Source organism: Hippopotamus amphibius, chromosome 4, assembly GCF_030028045.1.
Source record: "Hippopotamus amphibius kiboko isolate mHipAmp2 chromosome 4, mHipAmp2.hap2, whole genome shotgun sequence".
Lineage (NCBI taxonomy): Eukaryota > Metazoa > Chordata > Mammalia > Artiodactyla > Hippopotamidae > Hippopotamus > Hippopotamus amphibius.
The window spans coordinates 125,161,909-125,189,368 of NC_080189.1; the positions used below are offsets into that span (position 1 = coordinate 125,161,909).

The window sequence follows — 27,460 nt, forward strand, 5'->3', positions numbered from 1 at the left end:
GTGCTGCAATAAACATTATGGTACAAGTTTCTTTTGGGATTATGGTTTTCTTTGGGTATATGCCCAGGAGTGGGATTACTGGATCATATGGTAGTTCTATTTGTAGTTTTTTAAGGAACCTCCAAATTGTTTTCCATAGTGGCTGTACCAACTTACAGTCCCACCAACAGTGCAGGAGAGTTCCCTTTTCTCCACACCCTCTCCAACATTTGTTGTTTCCAGACTTTGTGATGATGGCCATTCTGATTGGTGTGAGGTGATACCTCATTGTGGCTTTGACTTGCATTTTTCTGATGATTAGTGATGTTGAGCATCTTTTCATGTGTTTGTTGGCCATCCCCATTAAAGAATCTTAATTTTATTTTTAAAATATAAGATTATTTTGTCCGTTTTTTAAATAGGTCATGCCCATGGTATTCCCTGTGCCTCACACTGACAGAGAAGTCCCTTTGGTATCCTGAACACATTTGCTATATTCCATTCTTTTTAATAAATAAATTTATTTATTTATTGGCTTTATTTATTTATTGGCTTTATTTATTTATTGGCTGAATTGGGTCTTTGTTGCTGCGTGCAGGCTTTCCCTAGTTGCAGCGAGCAGGGGCTACTCTTCATTGTGGTGCACAGGCTTCTCATTGAGGTGGCTTCTCTTGCTGTGGAGCATAGGCTCTAGGCACGCAGGCTTCAGTGGTTGTGGCACATGGGCTCAATAGTTGTGGCTCGTGGGCTCTAGAGCGCAGGCTCAGTAGTTGTGCATGGGTTTGGTTGCTCCATGGCATGTGGCATCTTCCTGGACCAGGTGTTGAACCTGTGTCCCCTGAATTGGCAGGCAGATTCTTAACCACTGTGCCACCAGGGAAGTCCCCGCATTTGCTATATTCTTAACCATCAACCCTTCATGACTAGTTAGGATGTGAATTTTTAGTTTGACTGAGGCTTATCAACCATGCCTATTAATCAACCAGCGTACCAGGAGAATACTTGGTTAATTTCATGTCCTAGCTCACAATCTCTTTTTGTTTCAGTCTTACAATGAAAAACCTTTTTAAACTGTTAGTCTGCATTCTTGCCTAATTAAATAAAGTGCACTGAACATAATTGAATCTGTTTTTTTTGAAAGTTCTGAGCCTTGCAAAACAAGAACCATCCTTGCAGAGATTAGCTTCAACTACAATCTACGGTGGTGGCTGGGAAGTGGGATTTGGATAGGCACAAATCCAGAGATATAGTGTCAAAATTAAACACATTTTAAAAATCAAGGTAATGTATACCCATGTTTAAAATCAAATCAAAAAGTCTAAAGATTTTCTAGATGTTGACGTGTTTCTAATTGTTAAAAGTATGTAAAAATGCTTATATATTTCCTATTAAAGTTATCATGACATTTCATATTATGCACAGCCAAAATATTAGCATATCTAACAAAAATGACAATAATTTATTTTCTTTTTTTCCTTTTTTTCATCTCATCGAGATGTAATTGACATATGTCACTGTGTTAGTTTAAGGTGTACAGCATGACGGCTTGACTTAGATATACTGTGAAATGATTACTGCAATAAGTTTAGTCCACATCCACCCTCTCAGGTAGATACAATACAAAGAAAAAGCAAGAAGAAGCAAAAACATTTTTTCTTTGTGATGAGAACTCCTAAGATTTACTCTTTTAATAACATATATATCATATATATATCACTCAGTAGTGTTAGCTATAGTTATCACATTGTACGTTATACCCCTAATATTTATTTGTTTTATAGCTGGAAGTTTGTACTTTTTCACCACCTTCCTCCAGTTCCTCAGCCCCCACTCCCTGCCTCTCGTAACCACAAATCTGATCTTTTTTTCTGTGAGTTTGGCTTTTGTTTTGTTTTATACTATTTTGTTTAAGATTCCACATATAGGTAAGATGACTCAGTATTTGTTTTTCTCTGTCTGATTTATTTCACTTAGCATAATGTCTCCAAGTTCCATCCATGTTGTTGAGAATGGCAGGATTTCCATGTTTGTTTTTTAATGCCTTAATAAAATTCCACTGTATGTGCATACCACACTTCTTTATTTGACAATAATTTCTTAATATCATATAAACCTAGTATATATTTAAATTTCCCAGGCTGTCCTTCAAATGGCTTTTGTTGTAGCTGGTTTGCCTAATCTAAGACCGTGCACTAGGGACTTTCCTGGTGGCGCAGCGGTTAAGAATCCACCTGCCAATGCAGGGGACACGGGTTCGATCCCTGGTCCAGGAAGATCCCACATGCTGCGGAGCAACTAAGCCTGTGCGCCACAACTACTGAGCCTTCGTGCCTAGAGCCTGTGCCCTGCAATAAGAGAAGCCACTGCAATGAGAAGCCTGAGCACCGCAGCGAAGAGTAGGCCCCCCACTCGCAGCAGCTAGAGAAAGCCCGAGTGCAGCAACAAAGACCCAACACAGCCAAAAATAAATAAATAAATAAATAAATAAATTTATTAAAAAAAAAAAAGATTGTGCAGTGGATCTTTAATCGCCTTTAATTTAGAATAGTCTGTAACACAAAGGACTTTCTGAGTTACGTGTAGTACTAAAAAAGTAAAATTATTTGGTAGGCTCCTAAATGATGGGCAAGGGAATACTAGTATAGAAAAACCATCTGCTATTGAAAGGGAACTATGCAGAAAACTGGAGTTCTTTAGCGAGTTCTACAGAGCAGTCATTACATATATATTTTCCTTTACAGAACATCAGCTATGCTTTCAAATTCTTCCCTTGGTGTATGGATTGACTCCTGGATTTTGAGTGGCCTGCCTGTTGTGTGAAAAGCTCTCCTCCAACAATAGCAATGCTTTTAGTACCTTTGGAAGATTGGTTCTGCCTTGGAAAACAAGAAGCAGCCCAAGAGTAGACAGAAAGTGACTACCCCAACTTTGGAAGCATTTTTTCAAAGTATTGTCCAAGAGAATTAATCTCTTTACACTTTAATGAATCAAGATTAGCTCCACAAGCTACGAGACAGAAACTGACTCATCTTTATACCATCAGTATATAATATAGAGACCGGTACATAGTAGGGTCTCAAGAAATGCCTGTGGAACAAATCAATGATTCTGACCTCCTTTCTTCTTCTAGTTCATCATACATTTGACACATCCCCTCTATATTTCTCCTCAACGAGGTACAATTCCTCCTTAACTGAGCTTTAATCTCTACTGCTTTCAATTTTGCATGAAGAAATCTCCTCAAATTCCCATTTTCTTGAGTGGGCAACGTTGGGAGTTTTTTCAGAACACACCGTGTCTCCTTAACACCTCCAGTCTGCTAACTCCATCACTGAATCTGAGATGGTCGCCCGTTACTGTCTCAGTCATCTCATCACACCTAGCTCATTTCCTCCCAGAAAGCCAGTAAAATCTGCAGCCTGGGAGCCGCAGGCAAAAATCCTATGGGGACTCTCCAAAGGGTGTCCTTTCTTTGCTGAAAGATCCTGATTGAAGTTCATCCCATCAGGTTTCCTAAAGGAAAAGAAAGGAAGGAAGAAAGCGAAGAAGAAAAGAAAGAAGGAAAGAGTTATGCAAATCTAAACGGTTTTCGTAAATAGGTTATTTCCTTTCAGTCTTTTAAAACGCAAAATGATCAGTCTGATCGGATCTGTGGCAATGTATTTTTGCGGCTGTGGTCCCACCTCGCGGAGGGCTGATGGCAGGAGTGACGGTGAGCTGAGCGTGGATGCTGAGCCTGCGTGGGCGTGTGAATACAAACCCCACGGAGCAAGGCAGGCAGTCCGGCGTCTCATTTTATGTGATAATTCACAGAATTGCCAGAATCATCAGTCGGTGGGCATTTCCGTGATTGTTCTCCGCCTCCTCAGGTGCAGTAAAAAGGAATGATTTAAACAGTTAGGGCGGCCAAGGAGGAAATGTTGGCAGGTTCCGATGCTTCACTCTGGCATTTGATGAGAAACGTATTGCGGGTGGGGAGTGGGGGGGGGTGGGGTACGTCTCCTGAAATCTAGCACTTAACCTGCACATCTGTGTTTCTCCATTGCCAGATTTGGGCCTGTTTCCATGCATTTGCTTTTATTCCACCCTTTCAGAGATGTCTCTTGAACATGAGTGAAATCGTCTTGCTTTAATGGATACGCATATTTTATGAAGTGCCAGGATTAAATCAACTTTGAAAAAAATCAGCCAGAGAGTGCGTTGTGCAGACAGCTTAAACACACCGAGGGAAACGCTTTTAACGCTGTGAGCTGAAGGGGCCATTGAACTGAATCATTGAGGGCTCCCTGTATTCAACTGCCATGACCTATTTAGAACCATGACACAGCCAGCCTTTCTTGGGAGCCTTCTTCCTTTGGTTTTAAAAAAAAAAACGGAAGACAGAAGGGAGGGAGGGAGGGAAGGAAGGAAGGAAGTGGAGGGAGGGAGGGAGACAGGGAGGGAGTGGGGAGGGGCAGGTAGAGAGGGAAGGAAGGAAGGAAGAAAGGGAAGAAGGAAGGGAAGGAGTGGAGGGAGGGAAGGAGGGAAGGAGAGAGGGAGGGAGTGGGGGGTAGAGAGGGAAGGGAGGAAGGGAGGAAGGAAGGGAGGAAGGGAGGGAGGAAGGAAGGAAGGAAGGAAGGGGTAATAAAAGAAGCCAAGGAACAGAAAGGAGCATGGGGGCTGTCTAGGATCTCCCTTTCCTAACTATTTTAACTTGCACATCTTTAGAGGACTTAAGAAGTTATATAGCACAGTTATGGGGCTTATAGTGCACGGAAGATTTTACAGGTGATTTTCCCATGTTTTAAAAAGTTCTTTTATAAGCAAATTTGATTTTAAAAAATCCTTTCTAACCCTCCCTCTTTCAGGAATCATTGAACTCTGTCCTGACCCTCTGGAGAGGGCTGTTCCTTTTGTTTCACCCCCCACTTCATTCCTGTAGTTCAAGTGCTCCAACAACACTGTCTCCCTAACTGGTTGCTCTACCTGGAGTCTCTCCCTTCTTTCAGTTAATTCTCCCCTCCCGTCAGGTGCATCTTCCCCAAAACACAGCTTCTTGATGTCACCACGGCTCAACAACTTCTGTGGCTCCTCTTTGCTTTTCTGAGCAAGTTACACGCGTTATTCAACATGTTCTATAAACCAAATCCAATCAAAATTTTCAGTTTTTTAAATTATTGTTTTCCCGTTTTTGACTAATTTCCTTCCGTCTCACTGGGCCACTCCTGTCCTCTGGCTCTGAAGGTTCCTCCCCTTCCTCCCGCTTTCCACATCCTACTCTCTCTCCCTCCTCGGTGCTATTCCCAGACTTTCTGGTCCCAAGTGAAACCTCACCCTCTTCTCTCTGAGACGATTACAGTCCTAAGGAACCATTCCTTCTCTGGATTTCTTTAAGCTCAAAGAAACAGTCTTGTGTGGAAAGACCTCTAAAGTTCTTCTCTGGGTGCCAAGCACTAAAAAAGAGAAGGCCTGAACAAGTTTGTGGCAGAGTAACAATATCATGATAAATGTAACTTCAGTGCAAGTGTGTTGATTGAGAAATTGCACGGTTACGCTCTGAGAAGGGAGAAGTTAGCTGATGGCCTGTAACAACCCTTCCAATGCAGACATTCATCCAGTGCATTTTCCCTCCCAGGCAAATACCTACTGCAGTTTCAGACTTTCTTCTACCACCATTAAAAAGGGACCCAGTCATTTTTGGGTGCCTTTTCCTTTTGTTTTTTCCCCCAGCTGGTGTACATCCTGCATGATGGAAGGGCCTCTGAAATTTTTTAATTCTTTTTCTTTTTTCGGCCGTGCTGTGCGGCCTGCAGGATCTCAGTTCCCCGACCAGGGATCGAACCCGCGCCCCCTGCATTGGAAGCACAGTCTTAACCACTGGACTGCCGGGGACATCCCTGAAATTTATTTTTAAAGTTCTCTCAAATTTTTAATGGATAGCCTTTTTCTGAAAGACTGAAGGAAGGGTAAGTGAGCAGGCCATATGAATGCCTTTATCCTTTGAAGGAAAGGGAAATCCCAAAAGTTAAGTGAAATTTTTTCACTCCTCCACTCTCAGGTGCGTAGCATTCACCAGCTCCGTCTCCCCTGGACGCTCGCAGGACACTGACACTCTTCTGCTTCTACAGAGAGAATGTCCCTTCGCTCGACACTGCTCATCCCATTCCCAACCAAACCAGCTGGGTGATCACCCTTCCCTGTGACCTAGTGGGCTTCTATTTACCCTTTCCCTCTGCCACGCCCTCCGGTTCCCAAACTTAATTGAAGACGTCTTTCTGATTTCTGTCTAAGAGAAAGAGGAGCCTGCACTCACTCGATCACCAAATACTTATTCCGCCCTGTCACGGACTAGACACTGTGCACGAAGCTGGAGATAAAATGGTCCCTGCCCCATCACACTGACATCCTGGTGGGGGAAGTAGGCAAATAAAAAATAAGCCCCTAATCAACACCGACAATTATGGAAAGGGCTTCAGCGGAAACAGGGTGCTGATGTATAGAGACTAATGGAGAATGTGGAGGGTGGTGCGTAGAGGGGAAGATCTTGTGCTCATTTTAGACAGAGAGTCAGGGAAGGCCTCCCTTACATGGGAGACTTTAGGCTGAAATCTGAAGGACGAGAGGAAGGTGGATTCCAGGTAGAGGCCACGGCTTGTCCAAGGTCTTGGCAGGAAGGAGCTTAGCACTGTGAGGTTATGGCACTGTGAGGAGGGAGTGAACGCTGTACTGCGATGTTGGGAGGGAGACAGGTCCAGATCGTGTGGGTCTTTGAGGTTGTGATAAGGAGGTCAGACTGTGATCTCAGAACACTGGGTTGCCAGGTAAAATATAGAACATCCAGATACACCTGAATTTCAGATAAAGAACAACTTTTTAGTTTACATGTGTTCCCAATATTGCATGGGACACACTTACACTGAAAATTTATTCATTGTTTATCTGAAATTCAAATTTAACTTGGCATCCTGGTTTTTGCCTTTTTTCCCCTTTCTTTCTTTTTACTAAGTCTGACAACCCTAATTGACAGGCTGCTGAAAGGTTTTCGGTAGGCAAGCGATGTGATCCAATCTGTATTTTAAGCAGACCCCTTGGACTGCTTCTTGGAGAACGGCTTGCAGGGTGGCACGGTTAAGTGAACGTGGAAGTCCAGGGAGACTAGTCAGGCTGTCGCAGCAGCCTGGAAGAGGGATAGAGCCAGTCTCGCCTTAAAGACCAGCCTTCTCAAACGTTAATGTGCGCGGGAATCACCTGGGGTGGGGTCTGAGCTACTGCATTTCTAATAAGCCTGCAGGTGGTGCTGACCTTGCTGGCTTCTAGACCAAGGGTCAGCACACTATGGCCCACTGGCCAAATCTGGCTTGGCTGCCTGTTTTTGTAAATAAAGTTTTATTGAAACACAGCCATGTCCATTTGTTTCCATTTCATCTACGGCAGCTTGCTGCTTTCCTATGAAGGCAGAGCGAAGTAGTTGCAACAGAAGACTGTATGGGCCACAAAACCGAAAAATGTTTACTCTCTGGCCCTTAGCTGGAAAGTTTATTTGACTCCTGCCCTAGACCAAAATTTAAGTAGCAAGGTCTAGATCTGGATGGTTACCATGGTGACGGAGAGACAAAAGCAGATTCAAGAATATTCCTTTCTGACATGAGCCTACGGACCCTGAACTGCAGAATCAAAAGCTGTCGAGACAGTTGAGAACCTGGTTAATCAATGTTGATTCATCTTAAAAATATTTACCCAAGAAGCCCAAGGGGTTCTACTTGGCACACGTTTGAATGTATATAGAAATGCATCTATGCACACACGGAGAGTGGAAAGATACCATGTACTAGCACCTGTAACCCAGACGAATCATTTTTTGTACTGGCAAAAACCTGAAGACGACTCCTGCTCGGAATTATCGCGCGGGCTGCTTTTCTGTTTCTCCTACGTAAACTTCCATGATCTCTACTTTCTCATGAGGGGAGTGGTCTTTGCAGTAACTGCAGGAGGGGAAACTGAGGCACAGCCTTGTCACCCCTTCTGCTCGCTCCACCCCCAGTAAGAAACTACCCTTTCCCCAATCTCCTGTCTCTCTCTGTCTCTTTTTAAGAAAACTATAACCATTATCCTATCTTTTAAAGGAAGGGACTACTCAGTGCTCACTTAAGACAGAAAATCACTTTAAAACAAAACAGAAGATGATTTTAGAAGCCAGGAGAGAAAGACTACACTTTTTCTGTGCAAATTTTTTCTTGGCCTTCCTTTGGGATTCTTAGAGTTGCCACTTGGACAGATGCCGTGGTAAATGCACAAGGTACAATATTCCTCTTGTGTAGTAACCTTACAAGGCAATGTCATACAACAAAGTACTAAAATGACTTCTTTAAAGACCACCCCAGGGTTGTTAAAAGTTATGAATTTCTGGAAATTGCTTTGAGTATTTTCTCTCTCTAGGATAAAATACTCAAATATCAAATAATATTTTATGCACTGATGTAGTAACATCAAATGGTGGCCATGTGATACACACATTAACACCCACAAGTTAAGTCCAGTTTCCGTGGGGCACAATTTCCTACTACATAGCGATTCAACACTCGGATGCTATGCTATCTTCCCAGGAGAGGGAAGTAAGCTGATTTGTAGTTAGTCCTGCGGCTCTGCAGTATTCCTAGTGTTATCATGCATACTTTTTATTAAATGTGGCTGCTCTTCCTTGCCCCATGTGGGCACTGCAGAACAATAACCACCGCAAATATGAGACATTAAGCTTGTGTAATAGACTGATCCGTTTTACTTAGAAAGCTGAAGTTGCTCAGGGATAGTGAATACAAGATATGTCAGCAGAGCTGAACAAAAACAAATTCTGTGTGGCTTTCGTTTGCAGCAAAACCTGCATTTCAGGTCACATTTGGGCAAAGACCATCTGCTTGATGAAACAACTCTTCCTTCCCAAATGCATGGATTTATGTCAGAATCCGAACAGTTTTTCACTTAATTATTAAGCTTTGGCAGGCTGGGAACTCTGAGGTGTCTGCCTCATAATCTCATGGGCTACATTCTTTCTAATTGGGAGGGCGGGGGGAAGCAAAGTGCTGAAAAATGAAAAAAATCTCCAGGTATCCTTTTTTTATTCCTTGCCTACATTTTAAATATTGCAACAATGCTGTTTAAATGTCTTACTGAAGTGCTTAGGAGCCGAGGCATAGATGAGAGGCCAAGAGCAGACAAATAAAGGAAAAGGCTTCCCTTTCAAGAGGTACCTGAAAGGGTGAGTAGGAAAAGAAAGGGAGAGAGAAGAAGGAATGCTAAGGGGTTTTGTAATGTGAGGTTGTCTGAAACAAAATTGGAAGGAAGCTTGGAGACGAAAGATTTGGTTTGCATCAGGTCTTGGAAGCGTTATAAAAGGAATGTTTTACAAAAGGAGAAATCATTAAAAGGATTCACACATCCATTTGCATGAATTAGCAAATCTGGGAGAGTGTCTGAAATGGACTGCAGTGCTGACCTGAAATGAAGGTCACTGATTTCCCCACAACATCAATGCCTCCACATGCACAGAGCAGCAGAGTTACATGAACAAACCTTTCCAGCCAGTGTTGAAAGATCAGCGCCTCCAATTATCTGCATCTCGCCCATGGACTGGTCGTTCTAAAATAAAAAGGGGAGACAATATTGTACTGTACAGGAAAACCTTTAAAGCACGTTTCTCTGTCTACCCAGCCAGTGGCGAGAACGCGCCTTACAAATATAGCACAAATAGCTGGTACAGATTCACGGTTGCCTATGGTTACCAAGAGCCACTCTCCTGCCACTGTGCTTGAGACAAAGCGCTCTAATGGCTGGCGGGCAAGCCTGTGTGGAGAGGAGATGGAAGGAGTGGAGAGAGGACAAGCAAACCTAATTTTGGAACAAAAAAACCCACAGAAGGTGCCTGAACCTATTCTGGGACAGATGGAACTGAAGGAGATAGTCATGCTCCTGGACTTCCCTGGGGTGAAGGGGGTTACAGGAGCCCCAGGAGGGGCCTAGCATTTGTCAGCTGTGCCAACGAGCCCCAGTTACAGTTCTGCAGTGGGGAACAATCAGGCTGGTTCCCAGAGAGGTTAGAGAACCCCCTCTACTCCCTTCCAGCGCTGGCCCAGTCCCTCATCTGGTGTTGAGGGCAATTCTAGTAGGCCACGGGTCAAGAACTATTACAGTCAGACTTTCCGACATGGACGATGAAGCCGCAGGAACTTTCTGCAGTTCCAGGAATATGAGACCCAGACCCCCATTTAGAAGACTTTCACAATACCTTGTAATAACATACAATGGAAAAGAATCTGGAAAAGAATACATATCTATCTGAATCACTGCTGTACACCAGAAACTAACACAACATTGTAAATCAACTACAATTAAAAAAAAAAGACTTTTCACTCAAATGCTATTAGAAGTTATGGGCATTCCTTTTCACAATATCTATATACGGGACATTATCCTGTCCCAATCAAACCTCTCACTCTCTCTCCCTCCCACACACAGACACATACACAAAAAGTGAACAAAATATGGATTCTTCCTTAGTGAATATCATAGTAGAAAAACATGGAGGCGAAACGGGAAACAGAGAGCAGGCAGCTTGTTTTCTGACCTCCTTGCAAACATGCATTAAAGGAACTGAAGCAGATATCCTGCAGGCAATTGGTTCCAAGACCAAGCAAGACTGCTGCGATGCTGCAGTCCCTTCATCCAAACAATAACCTACGTGAGAAGACACCAATAGAGGGAACAGATGTACAATGTGCTGAACCAGGAAACATCTTTGGTTATTGCTGTGGACAGCTGTTGCTTTGGCCAGTTCAGTGCTTCTCTCCCTTACCTGTGTAAACCAGCTATGCCTGAAGCTATAACCAGCCTTGAACTTTCCAGCTACTTAAGCCAATTCATTCTCTTAAAGGAATTTTCCCTTGGATTGGTTTGAATTGGATCCTGTCACTTGCAACTGAGAGTCTAGACCTAGAGTTACTTTGTCATAGCACTGGTCATCTGGAAAGGGAAAAAAAAAGCCAACCAACCAATATAACAGTTTTACCAATGAAGCAGCCTTTTGTTTTTTTACCTTACTGCTCAAGAGGGAAAAAAAATGAACTTAAAATGTTCTCAATTACATTTCAAAAGCATTCGTTCTCTACTGCAAAGGAGTGGAGACAATGCTTGAAAGTGGCCCATAAGTTAGATAAAACCAATAATTTTCTTCTTATGGGAACTGATCTCAAAAAGAGAAAATCAAAGACTGTCCAGAATTCGCTGATCTTTTGCTGTTTTTGTACAGGCCTATATAATCATACATGCATAAGCTGTCATGTCAGCAGGTTGAGAATTTCTCAAAAATGTCAAAGGAGAAAATTTTCTTGTCACTTCTAGAGGTGCTGAGACGAGAGGGGTTAATATTGGGAGAATTTCTGCATATTAGACTCAAATATGGTAATAGCAGCAAGAAAAATAAAATTTCAGTATCTCCAGAGGACTGAGGTGTGCAGAGTTGGATGGAACAACTAAACCACAAAGTTTAATATAAAAAATGAGATTAATACTCTGCCAGATTAGAGTAAATTTCACAATAGTTCTATTATCACATCCATTCTATCGATAAAAAACAAAAACCATAATACGTCAGAAAGCTGAACATGATGCTCTAAGTCACACATTTATTGTGTTTTCAAGCAAGTCTTATTTCAGAAGGCCTTACCTAGTCCAAGCTTATTACATATTTTTAATGTTAGATTTGTCCTTAATTCATCTGGAACTTATGTCTTCCAAGTGTGTATACAGTTAGTTGTCCTAATACCACTTATTGAATTGTTTATTTTTTTCCCTACTGGTTTGAAATGTCATTTAAAAAAAAATTGTGTATTTTATTTATTTATTGGCTGCGTTGGGTCTTTGTTGCTGCACATGGGCTTTCTCTAGTTGTGGTGAGTGGCGGCTACTCGTCGTTGTGGTGCGCGGGCTTCAGTAGTTGTGGCTCGCAGGCTCTAGAGTGCATGTCAGTAGCTGTGGCACATCGGCCCAGCTACTCCATGGCATGTGCGATCCTCCAGGACCAGGAATCGAACCCGTGTCCCATGCACTGGCAGGCAGATTCCCAACCACCGTGCCACCAGGAAGTCCCTGAAAAGTCATTTTTATCATATCTTTCATTCTCATATGCAAGGGTCAATTTCTATATACTTCTGTTTCATTAACCTAAAATGTCTATTTCGGCATCTAAACCATACTGTTAAATTATTATAGCTTTTTAGTAGGTTTTAGTATCTGGTAGAGCAAGTGCCACTTTTTTGTTCTTTTAAAAAATTGTCTTGGCTACTTTTGCACATTTATTCTCCTATCTGATGGGTTGTTAAGAAGATCAAATGAATTAACGCTCACAGAACATTCAGAACAGAGCCTGGCATATGGTAAGCACTCAGTAGATGCTGGCTATAATTAATTTCTTCCCTTTCCTCCCTCCCTCCCTCCTTTCCTTTCTTCCCTCCCTCCCTATCTGGAAACAGTCATCCCTCAGTCCTCCCTAATACACTGGAGTCTGGAGCTCCTCTGGTTTAATGATTCCAGAAAATATGTCTGGGATGGAGAAGGGCACTTAGAGGTCCAACGTCTCCATTCATATGCTTCTCATTCCCTTGCTGCATCTGACCATTCCTCACTCTACCTTCTAAGAACCTGGTGATTGATGAATGAGCCTTTCAGGAATCCTATGGCCTGAGGACTCCTCTCTTCTCTTTGAAATTATCCTCCACAGACATTTAGATTTTCACTTTCTCTATTTTGCTTTGTCAATGCCCTTCCTTAATCAGTTTTGCCTCCTGAAAAACACTGACATCTCTTGCCCACTGAGGTCTTCTCCCACTCCTCCTGTCCTTGTGGGTGTATATACCTTGTTTATTTATTTACTGTCATTTCGCTGGGGTTTCAGGAAAAAATGGAGTTAATTGAATGTATTCAATTCACTGTGTTTAACCATGACATTTTTCTAGTGGTTCAAAAACATCCTTATATCCCTAGGATTGATGTATTCTTGTTTTCTTTTTTTTACATCATTGGTTTTGATTTGAAAATATTTTATTTGGGATTGTTCATCTCGTCTTCATAAGTAAGAATGAGCTATAGTTTTCCTTTCTTTTGCTACCTTTGTAGATTTTTAAAGCAAGTTATACAAGACTCATATGAGCTGGGTGGTTCTTTGTCTTTTTTTCTAATATGCTAGAAAAGTTTGTGTATGAATGAATTTATTTTGCTAAGGTTCAGCAGAGCTCAGAATAGGTATTATTTAATCCTCAATTTACAAACGAGGAACTGGAGGCAGTAAGAGTTTGAGTAACTTGTCCAAAGAGGCACTACTAGTAATTGAAGGAATCCAGTTCAATTCTAGAATTGCCTGACTTGACATCATTCTTGTGCTAACTATCCCCATTCCCCCAATATTCCTAGAAGGCACAAGTAATAGTACATCTTTGAGAATAACATGGAGAAGAAATTCGGTCCTGGTTGAACTAATGAAGTAAAATATATAAGCTGAAATGGCTAGGAGAAATATATTGGAAATTACTAGTTTGGGTGACCTGATCTCCAGGTACAAAAAAGAGCTCAGCAGGTATGGTGACTATTCATACAAGAGAATTTGGACTGTTTAGATAATGTTTAGAAAAAATCATAACCAAGGAAGAATAAATATCCTGAATTCCTTCTGAGGAACCAGAAGGGGACAAGTAAAGAAAACAAATAAACAAAAGAACTACTCTTTCCGCCATTCATTTCCAAAGTCAGAACGACTTGCTTCAGAATCTATACAAGCAAAGCCTTTCTCAACATGCTCCACCTTCACAGATGCCTTTACTTTGCTTTTTGCCTCTTCTTTTCAGCCTCATCCTTCCTCTCAGCTCTTCTCCTGTGCTCAGTAACGTCATCGGTACTATATCAAATGGGTAGAGAGGCAAACCCCAAACCAAAACAGTTCATTAGAAGAAGTTTTAATGGTCAAACTGGAGAGCTTCTAATGAAAATGTTGCAAAGTGTTGAAAAAACTTTCAAAAACTCTAACATTTGATACCAGGTCAGATAACAAGGACAGGTGTATCAGTTCCAGCGCCCCCAGTTTTCTTTTTCAACCAGCGGTGGATGTAGGACATGCCTCTTAACTGGGTCCCCAAGTCCTTTAAGCCGGCTGGGATCAGAGTGGAGGTGCTGGGGCGGTCAGAGCTGGCAGCTTGTAAGCCTGCCCCCTGCTTCCCCTGGAGCAGCTCCACTCGTCTCTGTTATCTTAACTGGGTTCAAGGTAAGATGCACGGGGAGCAAAAAGTCTGAGAACTCTCACATCAAGATTTTCTTCCTTTGAAATGGACTTGCTTTCTTTTCGGTTCTTGTTCATTTACATATCCATTTGTTTCTGAGATCATTTTTGTTTAGAAACTCATTCTTACAACCTACGGGGGTGAGTTTTGAGAAAAGAGAACATGGCTACTGGTGACCAGGCAGCTGGTGTCCCCAGGTCCCCTCGGGGACCAGACTGCCTGGGTTCTGGTCCTAGCCCCACGTTCTATTAGTTGTACAACCTTGAAGAAGCTACTTAACCTCTCAGTGCTCCAGTGACTCTGTCTATAAAAAGAATATGTCAATAGTTCCTACTTCCTAGGATTACTGGGAGGACTGAAGGAATTAATAGGAATTTAGCACTCAGAAAAGTGCCTGGCATGTAATAAGAAGCAGTTCCTAACGTAAGCCTTGTCTTCTCATCATCCACTTTTAGTCTAAGAAACTTGCACATCTGAGTTTCCCAACATTGACTTTGTGATGATTCTTTGTTTAGTTCATTGAGCTGTGTGAATGCCTCGTGCTCTGAAGTTAGGGTTTCTGAGGCTGACAGCCCCCCACGAGGCATATGCTTAAGGGGGACCCATGTCCTTCTGTTGCCACTTTGCCTCATGGCTACAGTCTCAGTTAAAAACAAGCTCCGCTGTATGTTCCTTCGGGGTTTCTCAGTGACCACGCCCCCCACCCAGTTCCCAAGCTGTGGTATCTGAATCTTTAAAGTAGACTATTTTGTGGGTATAATTAACATCATTCCACTCTGCTGGTTTCATCTTTCTCCTCAACAGACAGAAGCCACCTAGAGATCATGCTCGGATCCACTTTTGTCCCTATCAGCTCTCCTCCATCCTTTGTTGGAGCCGTTTATAGTCAGTAAAGAGTTAACCTTGAAACTGCTTTACAAGATGGTGGCAAAAGATCTGTAGTAGAACATGAGAATGGATGGCTGGGTTCCTGATAGTTTTCCCAGGCCTGGCTGCATTTTAGCCTTGAGGATCATGAGATACTCCAATCCTTTCCTTTAATCTGCCACCCTGGCTTAGGGTAGTTTAAAATAGATTTATACGACTTGTCAACAAAATAGATTTATACTACTTGACTAAGATTTCATATCAATTTACAGGAGAAGTCAATATTTGCAAATTTTGATAAATGTTATTAGTGACAACTTACTTGTGACACACCATCACTCCTCACTGAGTGACACTCATCACTGTGCTGCGTGAGACCCTAGAGTTCCCAGCACACGACATATTGCTTCGTCCTCCACGTCTTAGCTCATGGTTCCTCCTGTCGCACCTCCCCATCTTTCTTCACAGGAGTAATTCTTGCTCTCTCTTCAAGACTCAGTTCAGGCATCATCTCTTCTAGGAAGCTTTCCTGGAGTCCTCCAGGCTTGATCTGTGTCCCCATAACACTCTATGCATATCTGCATGTCAACAGACTACGTCCAACTGGAATTTTCTGTGAATGCAGCAATTGCCAATGGCATGAAAACTTCAGTGCAAACAGCCTTATTTCCATCCTGATTGCACCCCCAGTGGCCAGCACACTGTGGCAGCCAGAGTTTGCTGAGCTATACTGAAGCATCTGTGTACATGTGTTTGCTATATTTTTAATACCTCTTCCTCTACCCACGGTACACACTGTGTTCTCAGGCAGCACTTGGTTTCTCTTCTTTTAAGTTCTTTCTCCAGCTGTCCAGGAGCTGGAAGGAGCTTATTGCCCAATGGAGACAAAGAAAAAATAAAAAGTATAAACAAAGACATAGGAGAAAATATCTGTAAAGCTCAACTGAAAGGGGCACAATGAAACTGACTTGAGTAACTTGGAATATGGGAAGACTGAAAGAATACAGACCTTCCTCTGTGATGGCTGAGTGATTCCCACCCAAGCTATGTTTCTTTATTCTTATTATTAGTATTTTATTATCTCAGTTATCAATACTCAATACTTTGAAAAACCTAAATGTGAAAATCCATGTGAATTCTGAACGTGAAAAATATGAAAATATGAATTAATAAGGTATATTAATATCATTCACTTCATGATTAGTAAAGGATACATTTTTAAAGCCAAACTAGCACTTAAACGAGGAAAAAAACATGTATATGTTAGCATGTACAATTTAGCTCATTTGAAAGAACACATACATTTTGCATTTCCTGAATTTGGTGTGTAACTTCAGAAGCAGGATGAGACTTTATTGGAGGACAAAATGGCTTTCTGTGTCATGACAATGATTTATTGCTCTTTTGTGATTAGTATTCCACACCACCCAGTCTCTGAGAGGGGTACTGGTTAGCTAAGAGTAATCCCCACCCAACAGAGACAGGTTCTTTTCTTTATGAGAAATAAAGCAATCTTGGGTCAGAAGAAGCGACCCCAATGAAGAGAAGAAGCTATATAGGTTGGTAGGAATAATGAAGGGTCACCAAGAGAAAGAAAAAAGGGAGAAGAAAGAAGAAAACGGACCTTTACTTCAATTTATTTATAAAAGACCCCAGGAAAGAGGAAACTCAGTTTAAAAACAGATTCAGTGACTTTGCTTTACACAGACTCTGAAACCCTGAAGCAGGATATCCTTCTGTTTTAAACCTCGGCATGGATTTGCTGTTTTGGTTTAAATTATGTTTTTAAATTATGGATCAGAAAGAAAAACAAGCTGAGCCCTTGACACAACTTAATGACCTGAAAGGACTTCAGTAAGATCTGTTTTCAAATGTGGGTAACCGTGGCCCAGTGGTGACTATTTCTTGAAAGGTCATTTTCTCCACACAATTTTTTTTTTCCTAGATAACCCAAGGAAGATGTCTCATTATAACTTTAAAAAAAAAGAACCAAATGGAAATTGTTGTTCAACAGTAAAGAAATCTTAAGCCAGCTCTCATAAACCCATTTTGAGGTTGCCAGGAGATGGGATGGTGAACAGGAAGGGCCAGGGGAGAGGACTGGTAGCACATCCTGTGCCGGGGAGACCTCCAGAACACACACTGCGTTCTGGAATTAGACTGGATCTGCCTTTGTTCCCACCCAATTGTACACTGGGTCCCAAAGGCTCTGCTTTCTTGTGTGACTTCTCAGCTCAAAATATTTCTGCAGTTGTCCATGCATGCAGAATGAAGTCTCATTTTGTCATCGTGATGGGCAGGGCCAACCTTAGAGACAGGCAAGAGAGGTCTTGCACATCACAAATACTGAAACACAAAGACATTTGCTTTTTTCTTCTTGGTCTTAAAAGGAAGTTTTTTGGGGAAATTCTGGAACAGTTTGTGCTAATGAGAATTATGCAACAGGAACATTTGTGCTGAATCAGACTTTGTCCCCATGTCCCACCCTCGCAAGGCCAAGATTGTGGTGGGGAAGGTGGTGGTGGCCTCCCTTGGGAAACCAGACAAAGAGGGGCTGGTCTATTTTCCAGTTGGCTGCCATAAATTACTGAAAGCAGGCGCCTCAAAGACTGGACTCCCCAGATAACTGTGTTCCCTCCCACCTCTCTGCCCAGGAGGTAGAGTCTCAGAGGCATGGAGTTGGAAAAGAGAGGCATGAAGAATCCAGCTGCCTCAACTTCCTGGGGAGCTTAACCCAGCCAGTCCCAGGCGGGGTTCAGGCAGGCTTGGTCACCACCCAGGAGCTGGTCCTGGGCCCAGCTGGTGCCCCGCCCTGCCCAGCAGGCATACGGCTCTGCTCGGGCTTGTAGGCTGCAGGGATGAACTTAGCTCCTGCAGCTTCCAGCTCAGGTGATCTGGCTAGAAACATGAGCCTGGCCATGGACAAAGCTATAAAGTTTCAAAACCTTAACTATTTAGGCGTATGCTATGTGAATCTCTATTTGCTCTCTTGCCCTGGGCCCCATACACATTAGGGGTAAGCCTGACTTTGAGAACTGTTTACTGGGTGCCAGGTGCTAGGCTAAGGCCATTGCTTACATGAATCCTAACAAAATCCTATGAGGTGTGATCCAGCAATAGCACTCCTTGGTATTTACCCACAGAATGAGTGCTCAGGTCCATACGAAAACTTGACCCCAGTCACTGTGGAAAATAGTATGGCAGTTCCTCAGAAAACTAAAAATAGAATTACCGTATGATCCAGCAATCCTACTCCTGGGCATATATCCAGACAAAACTATAATGCAAAAAGATATATGCACCCTTATGTTCATAGTATCACTACTTACAACAGCTAAGACAGGGAAACAACCTAAATGTCCATAGACAGATGAATGAATAAAGAAGGTGTGAGATATATATATATATATATATATATATATATATATATATATATACACACACACACACACACACAATGGAATACTACTCTGCTATAAAAAAGACCGAAATAATGCCATTTGCAGCAACATGGATGCAACTAGAGATTACCATATTAAGTGAAGTAAGTCAGACAGAGAAAGACAAATATTATATGATACCATTTATATGTGGAATCTAAAATACAACACAAATGAACCTATCTATAAAACAGAAACAAAATCACGGACATAGAGAATAGACTGATGATTGCCAAGGGGCTGGGAGTTGGAGGACGGGTGGAGTGGAAGGTTGGGGTTTGCAGATATAAGCTTTTATATATAGAATGGATAAACAACAAGGACCTACTGTACAGCACAGAGAACTACGGTCAATATCCTAAGATAAACCATAATGGAAAAAAATATTAAAAAAAAGAATGTACACATATGTATAAGTGAATCACTTTGCTGTATATCAGAAATTAACATAACATTGTAAATCAACTATATTTCAATAAAAAAATTAAAACTGAAAAAAAAAGTAATTGAGGAAAAACCTGCACCTGGATGTTTAGAGCAGTTTTACTCACAATTGCCAAACCTGGAAGCAACCAAGATATCCTTCAGTGGGTGAAGGGACAAACAGACTGTGATATACTCAGACAATGGAATATTATTCAGCACTAAAAAGAAATGAGCTATCAGGTCATGAGAAGAAGCTTAAATGACTATTACTAAGTGAAAGAAGCCAATCTGACAAGGGTATATATCGTATGATTCCAACTGCGTGACTTTCTGAAAAAGGCAAAACTATGGAGACAATAAAAAGATCAGTACTTTCCAGGGATTCGGAGGGAGAAGAGATGAAAAGGCAGAACACATTATTTAGGTGATCTTTCGGGTTGTGAAAATACTCTGTGATACCATAGTGATGGATACATATTATTACACATTTATCTAAACCCGTTAGAACGTACAACGCCAAGAGTGAGCCCTATTGTAAACTATGGACTTCGGGTGATGATGGGGAATCAACGCAGGTTCATCAGCTGCAGCACACGTACCACTCTGGTCAGGGATGTTGATGACGGGAGAGACTAAGGGTGTGTGGAGGCAGTGGGTATACAGGCACTATCTGTCCTTTCCCCTGGATTTTCCTGTGAACCTGAAACTGCTCTAAAAAATGAAGTCCATTAAAAAAAATCTTACAGGACTTCCCTGGTGGAATCCATCCTGCAATGCAGGGGATGCGGGTTCCATCCCTGGTCGGGGAACTAAGATCCCATATGCCTGCAGGGCAACTAAGCCCTGTGCCACAACTACAGAGCCCACGGGCTGTGGAGCCTGTGCACCACAACTAGAGAAGAGAAAACCCACATGCCATAACTAGAGAGAAGCCCTTGCACCACAACAAGGAGCCCGTGTGCCTTAATAAAGAGACCACACGCCATAAAGAAAGATCTCGCATGCTGCAACTAAGACCCAACACAGCCAAAAAAAGATAAAAATAAATTAAAAAAAAAAAAAAAAAGAGCCAGAGGACCTGGTGTCTTTCTATTTTTCTTTTTTTTTTTTTTAAATCTTATGAGGCAACAGGTAACTTAAAGTTTAACAAGTAACTTTGCCAAAGGTCCCATAGCTGGAAAGTGATGCAGCTAAAGACAGAGCAGAGACTGACCGTTCGCCTTGCCCCAAGGCCTCCAACTAACCAGTAAGACCTACAGCTTCTCTCCTGGGTCTGATCAGAAGCTACCTTTCTGTGTGACTTGCCCCTTTATTCCTTCCACACATGAATCACCTATGCAGGTTGTGATCCCGTCTGGGGTGGAGCCTGACAGTCTGCATTTCTAACGAGCTCCTGCGGAGGACATGGGGCTGGTCCAGAGGGGACACTCTGAGTTGCCAGGGTCTGTTCCATGCACGCCAACCTGCTGGCCGAGTCCAGCACACACCCTGCGTTCTATCATCACCGTGTCTTACTGATGCTCCCTCCGCCCAGAACATCTTTCTGCTACATCTCTGCTTGTCAAAAATCATAATCTCCCTTAGCTATTCAGATTAAAGTCTACTCTCATGATAAATCATCACCTGACCTCACCCACCCCCCGCCCCCGACAGCCAGAGTCGATTTCTCCCTCTGATCTGCTTCCCTAGCCTTCAGCACCATTTCGTGCAGCACTTGCTTCTTCCTTGTTAACTGGAGCCTCCCGGTTCATTGGCTGTGCGTCTGTTCACTTCTGGCATTGTGAAAGCACCTTGAGGAGACGGACCCTATCTCTTTCATCTTTATAGACTCCTTAACACCAAGCGGGGCTTTGTATGCAGAAAGGAACGTGGCCCTGCCTTGCCCCTTTCCTTATCTTCCTGGTATTGGTCCTCTCTTCTATAAAATGGGACAATAACACCTACACGTTTGGATTGTTGTGAGGTTTATATTAAATGTTATCTGTAAAATGCCTCGCCCACAGTAAGCCCCTGACAAATACATATGGAATTGGATTTTCCTCTTTTATTATTCGAATAAGAAAAGGAGGTGGGCGTGGAGGTGAGTTAATGACAGAGCCAGGTCTAGTACCAGGTGTCTTAACCTTTATTCTAGTCTAGTCATTTTTCCACTCTATCAAGCTCTACTCTACTTTACTTGGGTTATGTGAGTAACTCCCAGTCATTTCTGTGACTAAAATTTATCAGTATTTCAGAAGAAGCCTAGAAGGTTGTTTCCTGGTTCACGTTTTCTATACAATTTCACTGGCTAAAGTTCAGATAGGGTTTACAAATGGAAGGCATTGATGTATCCTTACATCTTGGAAAAAGATAAAGTAACAATATATTTAAGATCTATAATGTAATGGTATGTCTATGTAACTCAAAACAGCCACATTTAAAAATAGGAAATGGTTTCAGATTAAACATGATCATACAAGAGAAAATGAATGATTATGACCAGAGTGATTGCCTTCACCAATTACTGAGACACCTTGGCAAACTCACTTGATTTCTCATTTACTTCGTCTGGAAAACACACATACTACCAACTGCCTTAGTTGCTTCTCAGAGTTCATGACATGAGCAAAATATTGCCAATTTATGCAATTGCTATAAAAATATAGCAAACTGTCTATGTGCAAAAAATCATTTGCAGTATCTCTGGGCATAATCCAGAGCTGGGGGGAAAGGCAATTTATGTGAAACACATAGAAAGTGGAAGACTTGGGGAAGACCAACTACTAAGTATTTCATCTACTATTATTATTTTTTAGATTGATGGTCTTTGCTCCAATTGCTCCAGGTATCTAAATGAGACATGAGTCATGTGTGAGGAGGTCAGAGAGCAGAATGCTCCTAGACCCACCTTCCCTTTTTCAGAATAAGAAAAGATGGCTTATTTGATGTAGGCATGTTGATTGGCAGTGCAGGCTTGCAAATTCCTTCAGTATTAAGTCATGTCTTCAAAACTGGGTGGGGCGCTGAGTTATTAAATTTCTTTCTTTTCCTCTGGAAGCCAGGGCTTGGAAGTAGCTGAAGATGACATGCAAACTGAGTTGGGTGGTCTCAGGAAAATTCCGTGTAAACAGCATTGCTCATCTAAAAGTAGCACAAAACACTGCACATCTGTCTGTCCGTATAAAACAAACAGAATCTGGACTCCATTAATGTGCCTGAGGAATAAATTATTCTCTAATAAATGTTTTTATAATCACAGTGGAGAGGAAGGTCCAGGACACCAAAGGAAATGAGACTCCCTTGTACCAATCTGTTGGAGGAAGCCTGGAGGAGGAGTGGGAGAAGGAAGAAGTCCACAGCTGTGTCTGACGCAAGAGAAGGCATGCCTTCTCTAAAGATGGGGAACGTAGAGGCTCTGGGAGGGTACCTTATTCTAGAACTGCCAAGGAGAATGCCAAATCACCACGGGAGGGTGGCTTTTGCTCTTAGCTTTTGCCGGATGATCCAAGAACAGCTCAATGAGATGTTTGACTGAGGCTCCAGACCCAGCAACATCTGTGCCCTGAAGGTCACGATGTCCATACAACGTGGGCTAATGAACTCCAGCAACTATGGAACAGGGCACTTGGGCTATCTGGTTTTTACATTCAGATATTGTTAATGCATGAAATACTGACTCTTTTTTCCCTCTGCCCTGTTGAATATTTGCTGTCATTGGCTGATGAGCACAAGCGCCTTTGTTTTTTATTTTTGTTTTTTTTATAATTCAATAATTTTAATATAGTATTACAATTATCAACCATAAGTCAGTTTTTTTTTTTCAAGCTCTTTATTGGAAAATAATTGCTTTACACTCTTGTACCAGCTTTTGAGGTACACCAAAGTGAATCAGCTGTATTTATACATATATCCCCATATCCCCTCCCTCCCATGACTCCCTCCCGCCCTCCTTGTCCTGGCCCTCTAAGGCATCACCCATCATCGAGTTGACCTCCCTTTGTTATACAGCAACTTCCCACTGGCTATCTATTTTACAGCTGGTAGTGTATATATGTCTATGCTACTCTCTCACTTCGTCCCAGCTTCCCCTTTGCCCCCTGCCCCCTCAACCCCATGTCATCCAGTCCATTCTCTGCATCTACATCCTTATTCTTGCCCTGTCACTGGGTTCATCAGTACCTTTTTTTTTTTTTTAGATTCCGTATATATGAGTTAGCATACGGTATTTGTTTTTCTCTTTCTGGCTTACTTCACTCTGTATGACAGACTCTAGGTCTATCCACCTCATTACATATAGCTCCATTTCATTCCTTATTATGGCTGAGTAATATTCCATTGTATATATATGCCACATCTTCTTTATCCATTCATTTGTTGATGGGCATTTAGGTTGCTTCCATGTCCTGGCTATTGTAAATAGTGCTGCAATGAACATTATGGTACATGTTTCTTTTTGGATTATGGTTTTCTCTGGGTATTTGCCCAGTAGTGGGATTACTGGGTCATATGGTAGTTCCACTTTTAGTTTTTTAAGGAACCTCCAAACTGTTTTCCATAGTGGCTGTACCAACTTACATTCCCACCAATAGTGCAGGAGAGTTCCCTTTTCTCCACACCCTCTCCAACATTTATTGTTTCTAGATGTTTTGATGATGGCCATTCTGACCGGTGTGAGGTGATACCTCATTGTGGCTTTGACTTGCATTTCTCTGATGATTAGTGGTGTTGAGCATCTTTTCATGTGTTTGTTGGCCATCTGTATGTCTTCTTTGGAATAATGTCTATTTAGGTCTTCTGCCCATTTGTGGATTGGGTTATTTGCTTTTTTGGTATTAAGCTGCATGAGCTGCTTGTATATTTTGGAGGTTAATCCTTTGTCTGTTGTTTCATAGGCAACTATTTTTTCCCATTCTGAGGGTTGCCTTCTTGTCTTATTTATGGTTTCTTTCACTGTGCAAAAGCTTTTAAGTTTCATTAGGTCCCATTTGTTTATTCTCGATTTTATTTTCATTATTCTAGGAGGTGGGTCAAAAAGGATCTTGCTTTGATGGATGTCAGAGTGTTCTGCCTATGTTTTCCTCTAGGAGTTTTATAGTGTCTGGCCTTACATTTAGGTCTTTAATCCATTTGGAGTTTATTTTTGCGTATGGTGTTAGGAAGTGTTCTAATTTCCTTCTTTTACATGTTGCTGTCCAATTTTCCCAGCACCACTTATTGAAGAGGCTGTCTTTTTTCCATTGTATATTCTTGCCTCCTTTGTCAAAGATAAGGTGCCCATATGTGTGTGGGTTTACCTCTGAGTTCTCTATTCTATTCCATTGATCTTCCTTTCTATTTTTGTGCCAGTACCATACTGTCTTGATCACTGTGGCCTTGTACTATAGTTTGAAGTCAGGAAGCCTAATTCCACCAACGCTATCTTAGGGCCTTTGTTTTGTAAGGGGAGACAGAGAAGTCTGATTGACTCAGAGGTGGTGGGGAAGAGAGAAGGGGAGGCTGGAGGGTGACGTGGTCTCTGTCCCCTGTCTGGCTCCCTAGACTGCATTTGAGTCCTGATGTTGGAGGACTGAACTGCTTTCATTATCGACTGTAAGATTCTTGCCGGGGTGAGAGGTCTGAAGCATGGTAGGCTCAGAATTGTCTGGAGCCCCTGCCTGACAGGGGTGAGAAACCTGGCCTGGCCCTGGGACCCGGAGGGCTGGCACGCTCACAATAGGGCCCATTAGTGAAGGCTTCACTAATGATGCTAGAAGAGGCTTCTCAGGCAGAGACTGAGTGGGGGCTGCCCGAGGAGGTGGCAGATGCACTGTGGTAACTGCAGCTGACAGAGGACCCATTTGGGGAGCCTCAGAAGTAACTGAAGAATACATTCTTGATTGGGCAGGTGGGAAACGTTCAACCCCAATTCAATGTACTTTGGGCGTAACTCATAAATGGATCCAAATTTGTATTTACCAACCGGTAATGCCAAAGGTCAAAGCTACATAGAAAATGACATTTGGGTTTTGGAAATTTTAGGTATATATTTGGCATTTATATAATCTTCCTCTGGCTATGCCACATTCATTTCTGTAAAACTCAGGATGTCTTTAACATAATGGAGTTCATGAAACTATTTCTAATACACCTTGCTTTGGAATTTTAAAAAAAGTTAAGGCAATGATTTTTATTACTGTTGTAGTTTCAAAATTTCATTATACTTTGGAGAAGTCTCTGTGACTTCTGTTTCTTGCCAAGACAGAATAACAAAGACCAGATTTACCCTCTTGCAACTCACACAAATTTTTTGGTTTCCCAGGGCATATAAAAGTTATGTTTATACTACACTGTAGTCTATTAAGTGTCTAATAGCATCATAGTTAAAAAAAACCTAGGTGCATACCTTAGTTTAAAAATACTTTGTTGCTAAAAAATGTTAACTATCATCTGAACCTTCAGTGAATTGTAATCTTTTTGCTGGTGGAGGGTCTTTTTTTAAAATTTTTTAAAAAAATTTATTTATTTATTTATGTATGTATGTATGTATGTATGTATGTATTTAATTGGCTCTGTTGGGTCTTTTTTTTGCTGTGCGCAGGCTTTCTTTAGTTGCAGTGAGTGAGGGCTACTCTTTGTTGTGGTGCGCAGGCTCCTCATTGCCGTGGCTTCTCTTGTTGTGGAGCATGGGCTCTAGGCACGTGGGCTTCAGTAGTTGCAGCACGTGGGCTCAATAGTTGTGGCTGACGGGCTCTAAAGCACAGGCTCAATAGTTGTGGCGCACAGGCTTAGTTGCTCTGCGGCATGTGGGATCTTCCTGGAGCAGGGATCAACCCATGTTCCCTGCATTGGCAGGCGGATTCTTAACCACTGCACCATCTAGGAAGCCCTGGTGGAGGGTCTTATTTCAACCTTAGTGTCAGCTGACTGATCAGGGTGGTGGTTCCTGAAGGCTGGGGCGGCTGGGGCAACTTCTTAAGATAAGACAACAATGAAGTCTGCTGCATCGACTGAATCTTCCTTTCAAGAACAACTTCTCTGGAGCATGCAATGCTCATTGATAGTATTTTACCCAAAGGAGAACTTCTTTCAAAATTGGAGACAATCCTCTCAAACCTTGCTGCTGCTTTATCAACTAACTTTATGTAATATTCTACATCCTTTGTTGTCACTTCAACAATTAAGTTTGCCATCTTCTATGGGTGTAGTTCGTGGTACCTCAAAACAATTCAACAGTAACATCAAAGATCACTGATCACAGATCACCATAACAAGTATAATACTATGAAAAAGTTTGAAATGTGAGAATTACCAAAATGTGGCACAGAGGCACAAAGGGGCAAATGCTGTTGGAAAAACGACACCAACAGACTTCTTGACACAGGGTTGCCACAAACTTCAATTGGTAAAAAATGCACTATCTGTGAAACTGAAAAAAGTGAAACATGATAAAACGAGGTATGCCTGTATGTTATTTAAAGCTGTTAAATTTGGAGTAATTTGTCATGCAGCAATAGAGAAGTCACACAACTGAATAGGATAAAAATGGCAGATGGGACACTGCAGAAAAAATGATTAGTGAACTTGATGACAGCAAGAGAGAGTACCCCAAATGGAACAAAGAGAGAAAAAAGAATTTAAAAAATAAAAATAAAAAGATCATCAATGAGCTGTGGAACAATTTTAAGATACAGCCTAATAGATATGTAATTAGAATCCTTTTGAAAATGAGGAGTAGGGAAAAACAATTAGAAGAAATAATGGTTGAAAAACTTCCACGTTTTATGAAAAGTATAAATCCACAGATCTAAGAAGCTCAATGAAATCCAAGTACAAGTAACATGAAGAAAACTACACCAAGGCATAAACATAATAATGACCATATGTTTCTGATTAGAAACAATTCAAGTGAGAAAATAATGGAACAACACATTTAAAGTATGCAAAAAAGACTGTCAACCTAGAATTCTATACCCCACAAAATTATCACTCAAAAACTGAGAGTGAAATGAAGATGATTTCAGACAAACAAAAGCTGAAAGCATTCATCACCAGCAGACCTGCACTATAAAAAAACGTTACAGGAAGAACTTCAGGCAGGAGGAAAATGATATGAGAAGGGAATGTGGATCTGCACAAAAAAATGGTAACTGCATGAGTAAATATAAAAGATTCTTTTCTCTTAGTATTTAAGTCTTTTTTTTTTTAAAAAACGAACCTTTAATTTTGGAATAATTTCAGACTTACAGAAAAGCTGCAAAGTTAGTACTGAAGATATTTGAATACATGCTGCCTTCAGACACCAAGTTCTCATATTAAGAAACAAATTGGTTAAAAGCAAAAGAGAAACATAACATCAGTATTCATTAAAGAAATACAAATTAAAATACAGTGAGATACCTGTATTCCTTTGAATGGTTAGAATTAAAAACCATACCAAATGTTGGTGAAGATGTAGAGCAACTGGAATCCTCATCCATTACTGATGGGGATATA

General features: G+C 41.6%; 1 protein-coding gene across 1 annotated transcript in view; it reads right to left on the bottom strand.

Moving 5' to 3' along the window:
- Positions 1-27,460, bottom strand: part of PRTFDC1 (phosphoribosyl transferase domain containing 1) — a 92,104-nt gene that overhangs the window by 10,438 nt on the left and 54,206 nt on the right. Inside the window, exon 4 of the mRNA XM_057731508.1 lies at positions 9,526-9,591. Within this exon, the coding sequence (XP_057587491.1) occupies positions 9,526-9,591 (66 nt within the window). The remainder of the gene's footprint in view (positions 1-9,525; positions 9,592-27,460) is intronic.